The sequence below is a fragment of the Hemiscyllium ocellatum genome, chromosome 2 (genome assembly GCF_020745735.1).
Source record: "Hemiscyllium ocellatum isolate sHemOce1 chromosome 2, sHemOce1.pat.X.cur, whole genome shotgun sequence".
Lineage (NCBI taxonomy): Eukaryota > Metazoa > Chordata > Chondrichthyes > Orectolobiformes > Hemiscylliidae > Hemiscyllium > Hemiscyllium ocellatum.
The window spans coordinates 44,974,930-44,992,544 of record NC_083402.1 but is presented as its reverse complement, the minus strand read 5'-3'; the positions used below and the strand labels follow the sequence as shown (position 1 = coordinate 44,992,544).

At 40.1% G+C, this 17,615-nt stretch overlaps 1 protein-coding gene across 1 annotated transcript in view; it reads right to left on the bottom strand.

The window, feature by feature from the left end:
* Positions 1 to 17,615, bottom strand: part of LOC132823016 (single-stranded DNA-binding protein 2) — a 374,063-nt gene that overhangs the window by 32,430 nt on the left and 324,018 nt on the right. Inside the window, exons 13-16 of the mRNA XM_060836550.1 lie at positions 16,426 to 16,480; positions 6,706 to 6,776; positions 5,302 to 5,380; positions 1,209 to 1,237 (exon numbers count right to left, since the gene is read on the bottom strand). Coding sequence (XP_060692533.1) covers positions 1,209 to 1,237; positions 5,302 to 5,380; positions 6,706 to 6,776; positions 16,426 to 16,480 — 234 coding nt within the window. The remainder of the gene's footprint in view (positions 1 to 1,208; positions 1,238 to 5,301; positions 5,381 to 6,705; positions 6,777 to 16,425; positions 16,481 to 17,615) is intronic.

Below are 17,615 nucleotides of genomic sequence, written 5' to 3'. Positions count from 1 at the left end.
ATCTGCATACTTAACTACAATTTGGAAAGGAAAAAAAAAAGATTTCTTTAACACAGAATTAACTAAAATAAACTTATTTTTAAATATTTAATTCAATTTCTACCAAGCCTGTGCCAATTCTAATTCTAAACAATGTGTAGTTTCTTCCCTTCTGTTTGCCTCCCTGTCATGTGTCTATCAAGATACACCTTAAAACGTTGCTAACCTGCCTGTTTCTATCATCTCCATTAGCAATGCATTCCAGGCAACAACACCCTCTGGGTGAAACCTTTTCACCACACTTCTCCTCTAAACCTTCCTCCTCTAACCTTGAACCTGTTACCTTTTGTAGTTGACCTTTCCACCCTGGGAAAAAGCCTCTGACTATCTATCCTATTTGTGCCTCTCACAATTTTGTCAACCCCTATCAGGTCACCTCCTCAGCTTCCGGCTTTTCAGTGAAAATAATCAGAGCATATCCAACCTCTCCTCTTAACTAAAAACTTCCAGACCAGGCAACATCTTGGTAAACCTTCTCTTCACCTTCTCAAAAGCATCCACATCCTTCTGGTAGTGTGTTGAGCAGAACTGCATGCAATATTCCAAATGTGACCTAACTAAAGTTTTAGGAAAAGTGAAGACTGCAGATGCTGGAGATCAGAGTTGAAAGTGTGGTGCTGGAAAAGTTGGTCAGGCAGCATGCGAGGAGCAGGAGAGTCGACTTTTTGGGTATAAGCCCTTCACATTAGGAATGAGATTTGTGAGCCAAGGGGGCTGAGAGATAAATGGGAGGGGGGTGGGGGGGGGGGGGGGGGGGGGGGAGGCTGCCACCCCCTCCCATTCATCTCTCAGTGCCCTTGACTCACAAGTTTCATTCCTGATACAGGGCTTATGCCTGAAACGTTGACTCTCCTGCTCCTTGGATGTGACCTAACTATAGGTTTGTACAGCTGTAACATAACTGAAGAGACATCAGACTCAAAACATTAATTCTGATTTCTTCCTACTGATGCTGCCAGACCTACTGAGTTCCACCAGAAGCTTCTATTTTTCTTTCAGACCTCCAACACCCACAGTTCTTTGTTTTATATTATGGTATTTGTAAGCATTGGGTCTTAATACCTCATGCCCTGTAAGTTTACTACCATTGTAACAAAGGTTGGTCATGCGTACATTTAACTAATATGCGAAAAGCTAAAAATAGCATGCTTATTAAACTTGATGTTTACCTTGGAAATGCCATCCATGTCTCCAGAGCCTGAAATTAATAGACAAACATTCTAATTAGCTTTTGTTCCATCCATCTGAGCTCTATTACTTCCCTGCAGCACTTGCTGGATATCCTTCAGTCAGGTAAAACTATTGACTACACAGGAAGGGTTGAGGTAAATTAATCAGAGCACATCTTTGCACATTATTCATAAATGAATGACAATGACACTGGATGGAAAAAGACAGCTGATTTAACCTTAGGTTTCCTTACACCTTCAAAGCTACAACAATTTAATAAAAAAAGGTAACAATTTACATGCAGAAGCTAACTTAAAGAGACAGGATTAACAACTCCAGCATGGCCTTCAATCTTTAACTTTATAATCACAGGCAAACTTCATGTTTTTCTACACTTCACAAAACTTATATAAACAGAAACTCATTCACTCAAAGGATTCTGTAAATAATTTCTAGAGTCAAATTTCTATTGATATGCAGATTGATACCATACACCTATCTTTGGTATGAATGGTCTGAATACCTGGCACTGAAATTCATACGGTGCATTATTCATTTGTGTGATAGGTATAAGGTGTTTTTGGTTTGATGGCAGAAACCTGTTAGTGGTGAAAACCCTTATTTTGGTGTTCACAACCATACCAGCATGGTACTCATCATGCCTAACTAGCCTGAACTTACGAAACTTGCAGTACAATGTGCAACATTAGATGTGATTCTGCAACTGGACAACATTTGCCGATAGTCCTAAGTGTGGGATGAATTATGCTGACAGCCAATTCAGTATCGTCAATCCGGCTTGGAGCGTGGTGTACTTGTCTATAGTGGAAGCTATATAGATTGATTCACATGGTTCTGTTCTTTGTAGACAGAAAGAACATGTACATGCATTTCACTCGTTTCAATTCAAGAAAACAGGTGACAGCCATTCACTAGCTAATTTCTTAGAGCAATGCCCAGACCAATCAGGGTCAACATGTCTGGCCTAAAATTTAAACAAATCACCTATCACAGTCCTCTTGCCAACCTTTGGAGATGCCAGTGTTGGACTGGAGTGTACACAATTGAAAATCACACAACACCAGGTTATAGTCCAACAGGTTTAATTGGAAGCACACTAGCTTTTGGAGCGATGCTCCTTCATCAGGTGATTGTGGAGGGCTTGATCGTAACTCAGAATTTATATCAAAAATTTGCAGTGTGATGTAACTGAAATTATACATTGAAAAATTGATTGTCTGTTAAGCCTTTCATCTGTTAGAATACAGTGATAGTTTCATTTCTTGCAGTGTAAATCACAAAACCCTTCTTTTTAAAGTTGCATTTTCGGGTTAGCTGCTAACAATGCTAGACAATATGTTGAAGGTGTTAGCCCCCTATGTTCTCTGTCTATGACCTGGTGTTTAGATTGATTCTAATCTAATAAGTGTTTTACATAAATTCCTGCAGTTTTTGAGCTCAGAGTTCTACATGAATGTGTGCAGTTTTTGAGCAAAGTGCAATGTAACTCTGCAATATAAATTCACCCCACAAAATATGTGCATGCATGTGGGTCTTTGTCTGTCTGTTTGGGGTGAGGGTTGTGAGTGTGAGAAAGTGAGTGTGTGTGAGAGTGTGAGTGAGTGTGTGTGCGTGCATGCGCGCAGTGGGTGCAGATTGTCTTACGTCTGCAAGGGGTGCGTGTGTGAACATGGGAGTGTGTGTGGTTGTCTGTGTACACGTCTGTGTGTACCTGTGTATGTGAGAGTGTGTGTGTAGGAATATCTGTGTGTGTGTGTGTGTGTGTGTGTGTGTGTGTGTGTGTGTGTGTGTGTGTGTGTGTGTGTAGTGCAATGGTGATCACCTGTACACATTACAGGTGATCACCATTTCACTACACACACACACAGATATTCCTACACACACACACACACACACACGCACACACACACACACACACACCCCTACAGACACCCACACTCCCACGCTCACACATGCACCCCCTCGCAGACTTAAGACACTCTGCACCCACGGTGCACGCGCACACACACGCACACCCCACCCCAGACAGACAGACACACACACACACGGACAGACAAAGACCCACATGCACACACACATATTTTGTGGGGTGAATTTATATTGCAGAGTTACATTGCACTTTGCTCAAAAACTGCACACATTCATGTAGAACTCTGAGCTCAAAAACTGCAGGAATTTATGTAAAACACTGTTATCTCACTTATTAGATTAGAATCAATCTAAACAGCAGGTCATAGACAGAGAACACAGGGGGCTAACACCTTCAACATATTGTCTAGCTATCACCATTGTTAGCAGCTAACCCGAGAATGCAACTTTAAAAAGAAGAGTTTTGTGATTTACACATGAAAGAAGTGAAACTATCACTGTATTCTAACAGATGAAAGGCTTAACAGACAATCAATTTTTCAATGTATAATTTCAGTTACATCACACTGCAAATTTTTGATATAAATTCTGTGTTACAATCGAGCCCTCCACAATCACCTGAAGGAGGATCGCCGCTCCAAAATTAAACCTGTTGGACTATAACCTTGTGTTGTGAGATTTTTAACTCTTGCCAACCAATCAGCTTTTTCCTCTCATGCAATATAAATATTTGTTTTGCCCTTAAACTGATTTCTTGCAAATTGTCCTGATGAGAGGAAGACAGAAAACTTCGATCATATGTCTTTTGTTGGGAATACTCATTAGGGTAATTACAGCAATATTATGGATTTTGCACTGATTTGGGATTTTGTCACACAAGCCTCAAGCCTGTTAAGTGGAACGGAGATACATTAGTGCTAATGTAGAATCCTTGATAGCAATTTCTAGATTTTCATAATGCAATACAGTTCAGTGTAAATGTAGTCCAATTTTTTTCTGAACGTTTGTCCTAAAAGCAGCATCTCCCAGCATGCCATCTTCACTAGCTCTGCAGGTAGATCTTAAAGTAATACTACAGGAATTACAGACTCAACCATCAGTAAAACAGAAAGCTAAATCCAAGAAATTCACATCACTCTGTCCTTTTTCTCCTCCATTTCCCACATGAACTGTCTCACTTTCAATTGTCTGGTTGATAAAATATAAACTTTGTCCAATGGAGGAAATGAGTCAGGTCAAAGGGTCAGATTTGAACTTTCAACATTCTATTTGGCATCCAACATCTGTACTGGGCTATACCTATCCCTTAATGATAAATCAGGAAAATTAAAGATCAAAACAGAATGAAAATTTAAATTATTTAGTAGTTGAGAATAAAGGAAGGGATATGGGAAGAAGAAAAAAGGTTATGCAGCATAGGATAGCACAGTTAATTTAGTTTTTGATTGAAGAAACTGCTATTCCATGAAGGATTTTGCACTATGATTAAATCTCTTTTAGTATCTTTGTGCAGTTTCAAAAATGCATTTGAAGATATATTGATAATCAAGGTACACTGTTTTGGAGGTTTCACAATATCTATGATGAAAAATCATTGTCTTGTGGTTGAAATCAAATTAAAAATGAATAACAATGTCATCACAAGTGAAACAGGAGAAAGGTAGTAGAAGGCAGAGAAAGTAATCAATTATTTGCTTATTGATAGCTGTATGTGACTGTTTTTACAATGATCCATTCCTTTACCCTGACTAAATGTTTCCCTACCATAAACAAATCAGGACTAAATATAGGAACAACCAATGTAAAATAAATTTGCTGAAGTGCCAGGAGAGAACATGTAACACTTTTAAAAGGACATGTTTTCTTATACAGAGCCAAAGTAAATGAAATCCACCAAGGGGTAAAATCATATTAGGAAATGTTACTCACCAGAGGGTTGATTATAATCAGTGTGCAGCTGTCTTACATTTGTGTACCACATTAATACTGAATGAGATATGCCAACTTCAGGTTGTTTGTATGGATTTGGAAATAAGCCTCTCTGGTACTGTTGTATACACATCAGGTTGTTTCTAAAGTGCATCCATAGTAATTAGGAGGTTCATAAGACGTAAGGAACTATCAATTTGGAGAAATACAGCAGAATAACTAATATGGCAAAATGAGTAAAAATTCATCACACTTTCTTCATTTTCTCCTTACCTAATGATCCGTTCATGTGATGTGGTTCCATTCCACCCATTGCCCCTATTGGACCATCTGAGCCAGGACCCATCGGAAACTACAAATAGGAAGCACAAACTAAATAACTTTCGTCAATGGATCCTTCCACATATACAAGAGTACATTTACATTTTGATCAATTGCTTCACATTCTTACTTTGGTTGGATTAAAAAACTTATTTCACAATTCATTTGGTACATTGAACAGGAGTAGTCAATGACTGAGGCACTCACATGGAAATCTTCCAGTCATTTCTATTGTTTTGTCTTTTTTGAAATAAGCAATGCATTTAAAGTGTGGCTATGGTAGTCAGCAAAACTTCAGGTTTACAGACCTTATTGGAGAGAGCTTAGCTTCTCTATGATAGTTGCATCATGGCTCCTGGTGGCATCACAATGAGATACAAATTCATGCCCAGTCATTATAATGGAATGTCCTTCAGAAGTAAAACAAGACCAGCATTTTTACATGCTACAGATGCCACCACTTATTTCAGGGGTCCCCACAACAAAACATGGGAATGCCTGTGGCAGCAAATCACTTTTTCATTCTTTTGACAAGAGGAGGAAAAGTTGCTAAGATTTGCTTGGTTCTACAAGTATGCTGGTTACCATGCTCAGTTATGGAGCTTGCAGATGTAAAAGAACAGTAATGGCCTGCAGTAGTCTGTAGGTGTGCATGTGTGCTGTAGTGTTAACTTTAGGGTGTCTGATGTAATATTATCTCAACTTCACCCATTGTCAAAGAGGATGCTGAATACCAGGTAGCAACATTTTTTGCTCATTGTTGTGCCTATGAATCTTTCTTAACGCTTGCCATTTCTTCATTCTATGCACATTCAGACTTGATAAAAGTGTTGATGTCTTTTAAATATTTACAGATGCCTTCAAAATTGTTATTATTGCTTTTGTGAAATATTCATTCAATTGTTCTCATCCTAAAATGTACAGTGTTTTTATAGTGTACTGGGCATGTCTACCCCAAAATTATTAGAGTTTGTACTTAGAGTGGTAAATCATCAAGGTTAATTATGGGCTTTGTTTTTATTCATTCGTGGAATTGGGTGTCGCTGGCATGGCCAACATGTGTTGCCTATCCCTAGTTTCCGTCGAGAATGTGGTGGTGAGCTACCATCTTGAATCACTGTAGTTCATTTGGTCTAAGTATACTCACAATATTGTTAGGGAAGCAATCCCTTAGTTAATGGGATGCTGGCTGATCTAAAGACACTGTAAACCAGAATAGAATTGTTATAGATAAAAACTGTCACTCATGTACAGTGGGGATGTTGAGTACAAGTTCACATTTCCTATCTTGGTGATCTAATGAATTGGAAAATTTGTATTAAAGTTGGAATTAAATTAAAAGCTTGTTTCACTTACATTAGACCTGCTGGCCCCAGGAGGTACAGCATTCATCATTGTGTACATATTCTCACTGGAGTTTGTTGAATCTGAAATAATCAGCAATACAACGTGTTAAAAATGCTTGTGATCTTTCAAAGATTATCTCAGGATGTTTATGGTGCAGGTTTACAAATTTATTGCTTTTGTCCATCTCACATGATGAATGATAGTAGTACATGCTGCTGAAACTCTTATGTCATACCCTGATTAATTCCATACTTCACTATTCCAATGCAATCCTCATAGTTTTCCATATTCTATCTGCATGGCCTCTATCTTCCCTACCTATAACCTCTTCCAACCTGACAATTCTCCGAGAAAACTATACTTACCTAGTTCTGGTCTCTTTTACAACATATACTTTAACTGGACAATCAATGCTGCTCAGCCTCCAGCTGCAAAGGCAAGCTCTGAAATTCCCAGATTTCTACTTTTTTTTGATAAGGTTCTACCTCAAATCTACCTTTCTGATCAAGCTTTTGGCTGTTGCCCTAACATCTCCTTATGTTACTGGCTGTCAAATGTCGTTCCATAATGCTTCTGTGGTATAAATTGCATGCTACATATAACCAAATTAACAATGAATCCCATTTTCGGTACTACCTTCAGTCTTTGCTTGGTTACCAAGTATAGAGAAGTCATTTCATTAAGAGGAATTTGTATATGATCTCCAAATTAGTGGCAGAGGATGAAGAACAGTGAAAACAGATCCAAAACATTTTGAATATTTTATGAAACAGGCAGTGGGTGGTAAAGGAACTGATATAGATACTGAAGGAAGGAACCAATCTAGAAAATACTTGCTGTACAGAGCACAAAAGGAAAAAAAACCTAGAAAGCAAAGATATAAACACTGCTTAAACAAGCAGCCCATTGTTAAAACAAAATGCTAAGGAAATATAGACTGCAGTTCGAAAGCCATGCAGTGATTGCACACTGTTTGAACATATCAGGAACAGAGTAAATAACTGACAGTGTGCTTCAACATGGACACAACCTTTTCCAAACCTTTTTAAAGCTTCACGTAGAAAGCAAAGAAAAACAATAGGCCACTACTGTGAAGACAATGTTTTCTGTGTATGGGGGCGCAGTAGGGAGCTCAGGTTGGATTTCTGTTTACAGACACAGGCTGGCAGGGATGAGCTTCCTGATACCCTGGTCTGCTCCCAGGTACATGCCACCAGGCAGTTAAATTACTCCCAGCTTTTTGGAACACTTGAGTGAATCAAAGTGGGTTTCCTTCAAGATCTTAATGTTCTTACAATTGGCTATCACCTTGTGGGGACAAGTAGCATTGCTGGTTCAGAACCTGCTTCAGCAAAAAAGGAAGGAGCAAGGAATGGGACAGCAAACCAATATTTTCAGGCTCCATTAACCCTGTTCCCCTCTCAGCAGCACCCAAAGACTTAAGTAAGTCTTCTCTTTTTCAAGGGCTACAACATTTGTATCATCGATAGTCACAAGGGAGGTGCCGGAAGACTAGAGGTTGGCAAATGTGGTGCCAATGTTTAAGAAGGGCAGTAAAGACAAGCCAGGGAACTATAGACCGGTGAGCCCGACCTCGGTAGTGGGCAAGTTGTTGGAGGGAATCCTGAGGGACAGGATGTACATGGATTTGGAAAGGTAAGGACTGATTCGGGATAGTCAACATGGCTTTGTGCGTGGGAAATCATGTCTCACAAACTTGATTGAGTTTTCTGAGGAAGTAACAAAGAGGATTGATGAGGGCAGAGCAGTAGATGTGATCTATATGGACTTCAGTAAGGCATTTGACAAGGTTCCCCATGGGAGACTGATTAGCAAGGTTAGATCTCATGGAATACAGAGAGAACTCACCATTTGGATACAGAACTGGCTCAAAGGTGGAGGGTTGTTTTTCAGACTGGAGGCCTGTGACCAGTGGAGTGCCACAAGGATCGGTGCTGGGTCCTCTACTTTTTGTCATTTACATAAATGATTTGGATGCAAGCATAAGAGGTACAGTTAGTAAGTTCGCAGATGACACCAAAATTGGTGGTGTAGTGGACAGCAAAGAGGGTTACCTCAGATTACAACAGGAGCTTGATCAGATGGGTCAATGGGCTGAGAAGTGGCAGATGGAGTTTAAATCAGATAAATGAGAGGTGCTGCATTTTGGGAAAGCAAATCTTAGCAGGACTTATACACTTAATGGTAAGGTCCTAAGGAGTGTTGCTGAACAAAGAGACCTTGGAGTACAGGTTCGTAGCTCCTTGAAAGTGGAGTCGCAGGTAGATATGACAGTGAAGGCGGCATTTGGTATTCTTTCCTTTATTGGTCAGAGTACAGAGTACAGGAATTCGGAGGTCATGTTGCGGCTCTATAGGACATTGGTTAGGCCACTGTTGGAATATTGCATGCAATTCTGGTCTCCTTCCTATCAGAAAGATGTTGTGAAACTTGAAAGAGTTCAGAAAAGATTTACAAGGATGTTGCCAGGGTTGGAGGATTTGAGCTATAGAGAGAAGCTGAACAGGCTGGGGCTGTTTTCCCTGGAGCGTCAGCAGCTGAGGGGTGACCTTATAGAGGTTTACAAAATTATGTGGGGCATGGATAGGATAAATAGACAAAGTCTTTTCCCTGGGATCAGGGAGTCCAGAACTAGAGGTCATAGGTTTAGGGTGAGAGGGGAAAGATATAAAAGAGACCTAAGGGACAACTTTTTCATGCAGAGGGTAGTACGTGTATGGAATGAGCTGCCAGAGGATGTGGTGGAGGCTGGTACAATTGCAACATTTAAGAGGCATTTGAATGGGTATATGAATAGGAAGGGTTTGGAGGGATATGGGCTGGGAGCTGGCAGGTGGGACTAGTTTGGAGTGGGATATCTGGTCAGCGTGGACAGATTGGACCAAAGGGTCTGTTTCTATGTTGTACATCTTTATGACTCCACTTACAATGATTTGCTAGTGTTTACGATAAAATCATGGTTTTCCAATGTTCATGGCCCCTGATTACAGCCAACATCATGGTGTTGTACTTGAAACATTATGTGTTCTGTCTCTTTAGCTGTCAGTCTATTTCCTCATTTGCCTCAATCTGCTCGGCTGCTCTCAATTTTATCAGTATTAATCAGATAAAATAGTTCCTTTCTCCCATGTGCCTAAATCATTATGGATGTTTCTTGGTAACCAACTGCAACAGCTTTTCTTGTGTAACTGTTTTCATAAAAACGACCTCAACTAATCCCCACCATTTGTGTCAGAAACCGCATCTCCGATGCCATTAATTTATCTTCCATTATCTGGCTTATATTCCAACTTTTTCACGAACATAGCAATGTTTACTCGTGGTAGCATTGTGGATGTAGAGATTTTAGTAATCTGCCTTCCACAGAACTATTCTTACTTTTAAAGATGTATGATATTTTCTGTAAAGATTTATTTGTAAAGATTTACTTTGTAAGTATTATAATCTTCCTGATGTTTTGGTTAGATTTCCCAGATATTTTTATTTGGCTGTCCAGATAATGGATGCAAACTAACAGTAGAATTAAGTCTAAATTCCCTTTTTACTATATTCTCCTTTCAAGTCTTAGATGCAGTGCCTTTTTGATGGATATAGACTAAAATTAATGGCAGTGATAAAGTGAAAGCACTCAACATAAATTAGTGTACTTCTTGAAATATATTATGCCCTACTTCACACCTTGTCAAATTATTATGACATAATCAAAGTATGTTTTTAAATGTGTTACACAGTTCTGGTCGGGCACCTTTCGGTTTGATTTTGAGTCAATGTAAACACCAAAAAGTCTATATTTACAGTGTGTATTTATGGTCATTATGTTGAAATTCATAACTCAAATTTTCTGAACATTTAATCCTCATTGACCAAGTTAAGGCTCAGCAGCTGACACAGAAATACTTAGCATGTGGAGAAGGATGAAGCCTGATAATGAGACAAGAGGCTGGGTACTTCCCTGCATTAAGAAAAGGGAAGGAGAACTCCCCAGAAAAGTAGAGGAGAATGACATCAGTGCAAAAAATGGAAAGCAGGGGGTGGATAAAACACGACAGAAACCATGATTCACTGAGGATTAGAAAATATGTTTGACCAGATTAAGCAGAGGTGTTCCCACTCACAGTTTACAAATTTGGTTCATGTCCAGGCCTCATTAAAGGGATTTGGAAAAACTTGTATTACTTGCCAAGCTTCATCAGTAGCAGATGGACTTTCATCGAATCTCTTCCAAGTGTAGACAATGTACTCTACAGGGATGCACTCCATATCGATTAGTATTTCATTAACACTGGACCTCCTGGCTGGAGCCATTAGACAGTGTGAAACAGCAGAGTCTTTCAATCAAGGATCATGAACATTGGCTTTAATTTTAACTGAGTGAAGGGGCATCAAGACAAATGTTAGACCAATCAACACACCCGAAGAATCTGGTGATGTGGAGACTTGACCAATCTTATAAAGATAAAATTGAAATTAAGTAAACATAATATGTATGGTAAATCTGGTAGTTTAGTTGAGGTTGCTACTGCGTGCACAGAGTCAATGCTTTGAGAAGCAGTACCACAAACATAACACAAGCAGCAATATAAGAGAAGCTTATAAATTTCCAGAAATCTTCATAATTACTATCACAAAAAAAGCTGCTAAGTGACTAATAAACCAATAATTGCTTCTCTTAGTTCTTGGAGTATATTGGATTTTTGCTGTTAACTAATTGTGCCCTTTCCCTTTCAAACATACAACCAAGGAGCAGGAGTAGACCATTTGATCCTCAAGCCTATTCCATTATTCAATAAGATCATAGCTGATCTGATTGTAACTTCAATTCCACAGTCTCACCAATCCAATAGCTGTTTCACCTCTTTTCTTACTAAGGACCTTTCCACTGCTGCCTTGAAAATATTCAAAGACTCTGCTTCCACTGCCTTTTCAGAAAGCAGCTTCTGTACTCTAATGATTCCATGAAAAAGATTTTGCCTGATCTTTGTTCTAAATAGGTGACCCATTATTTTATAACAACATCGTTGTGGTTCTGTTCCCTGAGCTGGGAATTTGTGTTGCAGACGTTTCATCCCCTGTCTAGGTGACATCCTCAGTACTTGGGAGCCTCCTGTGAAGCGCTTCTGTGATCTTTCCTCCAGCATTTATATTGATTTGTATCTGCCGCTACCGGTTGTCAGTTCCAGCTGTCCGTTGCAGTGACCGGTATATTGGGTCCAGGTCAATGTGCTTATTGATTGAATCTGTGGATGAGTGCCGTGTCTCTAGGATATTCCCTGGCTGTTCTCTGTTTGGCTTGTCCTATATTAGTAGTGTTGTCCCAGTCAAACTGTTATGTGTGCTCATAACAGCACACAAACCAGCAGCCACTCTCAGACAACAACTCACCAGGACGAAGGACCTGATACCCAGCATGAGCAAAACCAACGTCGTGTACAAAATCCCATGCAAGGACTGCACAAAACACTACATAGGACAAACAGAAAGACAGCTAATGGTCCGCATCCATGAACACCAACTAGCCACCAAACGACATGACCAGCCATCCTTAGTAGCCACACACACAGATGACAAGCAACATGAGTTCAACTGGGACAACACTACTATTATAGGACAAGCCAAACAGAGAACAGCCAGGGAATTCCTAGAGGCATGGCACTCATCCACAGATTCAATCAATAAGCACATCGACCTGGACCCAATATACCGGCCACTGCAGCGGACAGCTGGAACTGACAACCGGAAGCGGCAGATACAAATCACTATAAATGCCGAAGGAAACATCACAGAAGGCTCCGAAGCACTGAGGATGCCACCTAGACAGGGGACAAAACATCTGCAACACAAATTCCCAGCTCAGCGAACAGAACCACAACAACGAGCACCCGAGCTACAAATCTTCTCCCAAACTTTGAATAACAACGTCCCCTACTTTGAGACAGTGATAATGACCCAGAGTTCTTCTTCTACAAGAGGAAACATCATTTGCACAGTATCCTGTTGCGACCTCTCCGTGTATTAGCTACTTGCTTGAACCGCTGCAATATAACTACCACACTCTCAAGGACAATTGGGGACAGGCAATAAATGCTGGCCAGCCATATTCAACGCCCACAAGTAAATTTAAAAAAAATTAAAATCAACTCACCTCTTACTCTTCAAAGCCCTAGTAGATGCTAGCCCATCCCCTTCAACCTTCCCTCATAAGACAACAACCAGATGTTAGTCTAAACTGCTTCTAACTCTTTTACATTCTCCCTCAAATAAGGTGATCATTAATGAACGCAATACTCCAGATGTCGCCTTAGTAGTGTCCTATATAAGTGAAACTAGTTTGTCTAGTTTTGAATTCAATTCTTTTCAGAATAAATGATAATATTCTATGAGCTTTTCTAATTACTTGCTAAACATGCATGCTACGTGCTAGGATACCCAGATCCCTCTGTATTTCAGAGCTGTACAGTATTTTAGCATGTGAATTATATGATTTTTATGCTTCTTGCTAAAATAGACAATTTCATGTTTTTCCACATTACATTCCATGTGCCAGATTCTCATCCACTTCATTAACTCAATTTAAAAAAAAGTAACCTATTTATGATCTCTTCGCAACCATAGACTCATGGATGTTTACAGCATAGAAGGAGACCATATGGCCCATCACATGTGCAAAATTCATTAAAACAGATATGAAAACAATGCCTTCTGTTCTTTTATCCAAATCATTTATACAGATCATATTTAATTGGGGTCTCAAAAGCATACCGCACATTACTTGCATCTTTTATAGTGAAGGTCAACAGAAAAAAAAACATTCAATTCATCTGCTATCTCCTCCTTTTCCAATATCAATTCACACAGACTCACTTTCTACTCTATATTGGGGAGACGGGCCAAATACTTGCTTCAGGGAACACCTCTGGGACACCCGGACCAACCAACCCAATCACCCCATGGCTCAACACTTTAACTCTCCCTCCCACTCCACCGAGGACATGCAGGTCCTTGGACTCCTCCATCGGCAGAACATAACAACACGACGGTTGGAGGAAGAGCGCCTCATCTTCCGCCTGGGAACCCTCCAACCACAAGGAATGAACTCGGATTTCTCCAGTTTCCTCATTTCCCCTCCCCCCACCTTGTCTCAGTCGGTTTCCTCAACTCAGCACCGCCCTCCTAACCTGCAATCTTCTTCCTGACCTCTCCGCCCCCACCCCACTCCGGCCTATCACCCTCACCTTGACCTCCTTCCACCTATCACATCTCCATCGCCCCTCCCCCAAGTCCCTCCTCCCTACCTTTTATCTTAGCCTGCCTGGCACCCTCTCCTCATTCCTGATGAAGGGCTCTGGCCCGAAACGTCGAATTTCCTGTTCCTTGGATGCTGCCTAACCTGCTGTGCTTTAACCAGCAACACATTTTCAGCTCTGATCTCCAGCATCTGCAGACCTCACTTTTTACTCACTTTCTACTGGACCAACTTTCACTTTGTTAACTATTTTGTTTTTAAAATATTTCTAGAAACCCATACCATCTTAATATTTTGACTCACTTTCTCTCACACTAAGTTTTACTTCCTTTTTAAATTTTTAGCCAATATTCCCTACTTTGTTCTGGGTGATCTTCTAATCTGTCACCTATCGGCTTTTTTTTAAAAAGATAAATATTACCTTTAACTTTTCTAATTAACTATGGATAGTCTGTCCATCACTTGGAATTTGTCTTACTCTTTAGAATGTATTCATTGTGTATTCCGAAGTAGCCCCTTAAGTGTTTGCCACATCATTTCTATTCACTTATCCCTTACTCTAATTTGCCAATTTACTCTGATTTCATAAATGGTTCTCATTAAACTTTTAAAAATACGTTTCAGACCACATCCTCTGTCCCTCAAACTGATCATTCTTTAGCAGTGTCCATGCCAGTTCTTCTGAAACATTGACCAAGATCTTCTAACAGAAAAAAGCTATCAGTGAAGTGCAGACTGGAGTTACATGTGAAATTCTTAAATGTAGTTGACTCTCAAAATTGTCCTAGAAACGGAAACTTTCTGAAAATAAGTGGGCAATTACTGGTAACTGGAACCCTTCGAGAAAGCCTACCTGGAATCAGACCACAATGAGTCTGACTCACTTACCTGAATATTTAGCCAGTAAATTTAAGCGAGAATAGAATTGGTTCTAACTCCTGGATAACTAATTGAATTACCCCCAAAAGTAAATGGGTATTCCTAATGAAGGGCTTTTGCCCGAAACATCGATTTTCCTCCTCCTCAGATGCTGTCTGAAATGCTGTGCTTTTCTAGCACCACTCTACTCCAGAATCTGGTTTCCAGCATCTGCAGTCATTGCTTTTACCCAAAAAATAACTACTGACTTCATTCCCTGGCTTCATACCTGAATGTCAGGGGTACCCTATTCCTGTCCCTGTATCTAAAGTCCATTCTCTTCTCTGAATGTGCACACATTCCCCCAACACCCTGCCCCCATGCCACCTACCATGGCAATGGCTTGTCACCCTGACCCAAAGATACTCTGGCGCTCATTCCCCTTTACCCAATTCCCATACTATCCACCTAACCTTCAACTCTCCTGGGCTCAACAGTATCTCCACCACCACCCTCTGCATCCCTCTAATTCCCAACCCTGACCTGACCCCTGACTCCCAATGACCAAACACATTTGCCCAACCCCAGAGAGGGGCGAGGCTCAGAGGTGTGCAGAAATTTATCTTGTGAATGGTTGCTTGTTGTGAAAAGGAGGTCATTAATTGGAGGCAGACTCCACACCCAACTCCATTTCTTTCCTCCCTAAGATCCAAACAGGATGGAAGCCTGGCATGTCCATACCTTCTTTTCAGCATCACCACTGAAGCTGGGTTAATTAATAATTGAAGGGCCTTCATTAAGGAATGGGTGGCTGAGTAGTCTCAGCTCTCACCTGCTCCCTGTAAAACTGCAGTCATGCTGTCTGAAATGAGTTTCCAACAGTGGCTACATCGTCACTATTAGGCTAGTTTTTTACTAGTTCTAAGGATTTAAGAATCTCAGTTTGCAAAAAAGGAAGATCATTTGTAAAATCTAAGTAAAATCTTTGATAGTGCAGCTCTTTTGGAGTGCATATGTCCCCTGTTATGACTCCATTCCCAAATTATGTTATATAACACCTGCATGATTTTAACAACTGACCCTTTTGACCAAAACTTCTGTGAAATAACAATTGGTTGGTCTGTACAAGGTGACCTCTGGCACTACAGAACAGTTGCCAGGCATGTTATACTTAATGGTAAGAGAGCTTGGTAAAGTCCACAACAGGGAATGTTGGGAGTCAATAACAAGTATTTCTCAGATGTGAGGACTATACCAAAGTGCCCTGGCTCTCCAACCTGGGTTTGTGATCACAAAATGAAGCCTAATACTTCAAACCAAAAGACAATTTACCTCTTACTGCCACTTCTTCAAGTCAAAATAAATTAGTTTTTATTCAAAATGTTCACAAAATGCCATGTTCTTGCAGCACTAAATCTTTGAAAATTAAGACAAATGGCATTTATTTAATTCCCATTGAGTCCTTGTAGTCAGGTAATCTGACAATTTATGTTTAAAATGTTTCAGTCAATATTTGCTATTGAAGTATTAAGGCCGTACAGAATGCACTTATTACTCATCAAATGTGGCAAAACCAAACAGAAGCAAGCAAGGTAACTTATGTTTACCTCCTGGGCTAGGCATGATCGGAGTTCCTGGAGGCCCTCCACCACCAGGGGGTCCCTGCAAAACAATAGTCATCAGGAATTTAGTCTGAAACATTCATCTGAAATGTGGTTGATATGATCTGCTAATTAAGTAGAACCATGAATTTCATGTCTGAAATAAAATCAGTTAATCTGTGCGACACAGCAGTAGCTGCTTTTTTACAAACGTATAAAAGACTGGCGCCATACATAATAAATCCACACAGTCAGATGTTACTACTGGTCTCAATGTGTCCATACTGGGCAAGAGGGAGAAATTAGCAACGGTTCTTCGCCTGATTATTATCCTTCACCTCTGCAGGAAAATATGTCCATGTGAATGTCAGGACCAAGCAGATTTATGAATACCAGTTCAGTTCAATAGTCTCGCAACACTTACTGTCTAGACATGTGGAAGATAGATGGTCGGTTGGGCATGGACCAGAAACCATCTGTGAAATGACTATGAATGAATGGCATCAAGAGAGAACAAAAAAAATTAGAAGAAGATTGCTGAAAAGTAAAGACCCTTTAAACCAATTTAAATGACTGATTGAATTAAAATGCCAAATACCTATATCAGAGTAATACATATTTAAAATAGAAAGAACTTGATTTATATAGCACCATCAAGAGCCTCAAGGCACTCCAAAGTGTTTCACAGCAAACGTGGTATATTTGAAGAGTAGTCAACATTTTAATTTAAGAAACATGACAACTAATTTGTGCACAGCCAAGTTTCACAAACAGCGAATGGGAGATGACTAGATAATCTGCTTTAATGTGTTGGTTCAGGAATAAATGTTGTTGGAATAATCCCTCTACTCTTCTTTAACCAGTCCCATTCATTTCAGCAAGTAGATGGAATATCTCTGAAGGATGCCACAGTGCAGTGTCTCAATGTTCCTCCAAAGCAACTGCCATGAATTATTGGCTCAAATCTCTAATTTTGAAGTTTCTAACACTGGAAACCTACTTGAAATATGTGGTATTGTGGAAAAACTGTACTAAAGTGGAGACAAAATATGGGTGCAATCAAGTTCAGTATCATAATAAATGCGGTCCTTGGTCAAGAGAGTTGCTCATTAGGGCGGCATGGTGGTTAGCACCGCTGCCTCACAGTGCCAGAGACCTGGGTTCAATTCCCGCCTCGGGCGACTGTCTGTGTGGAG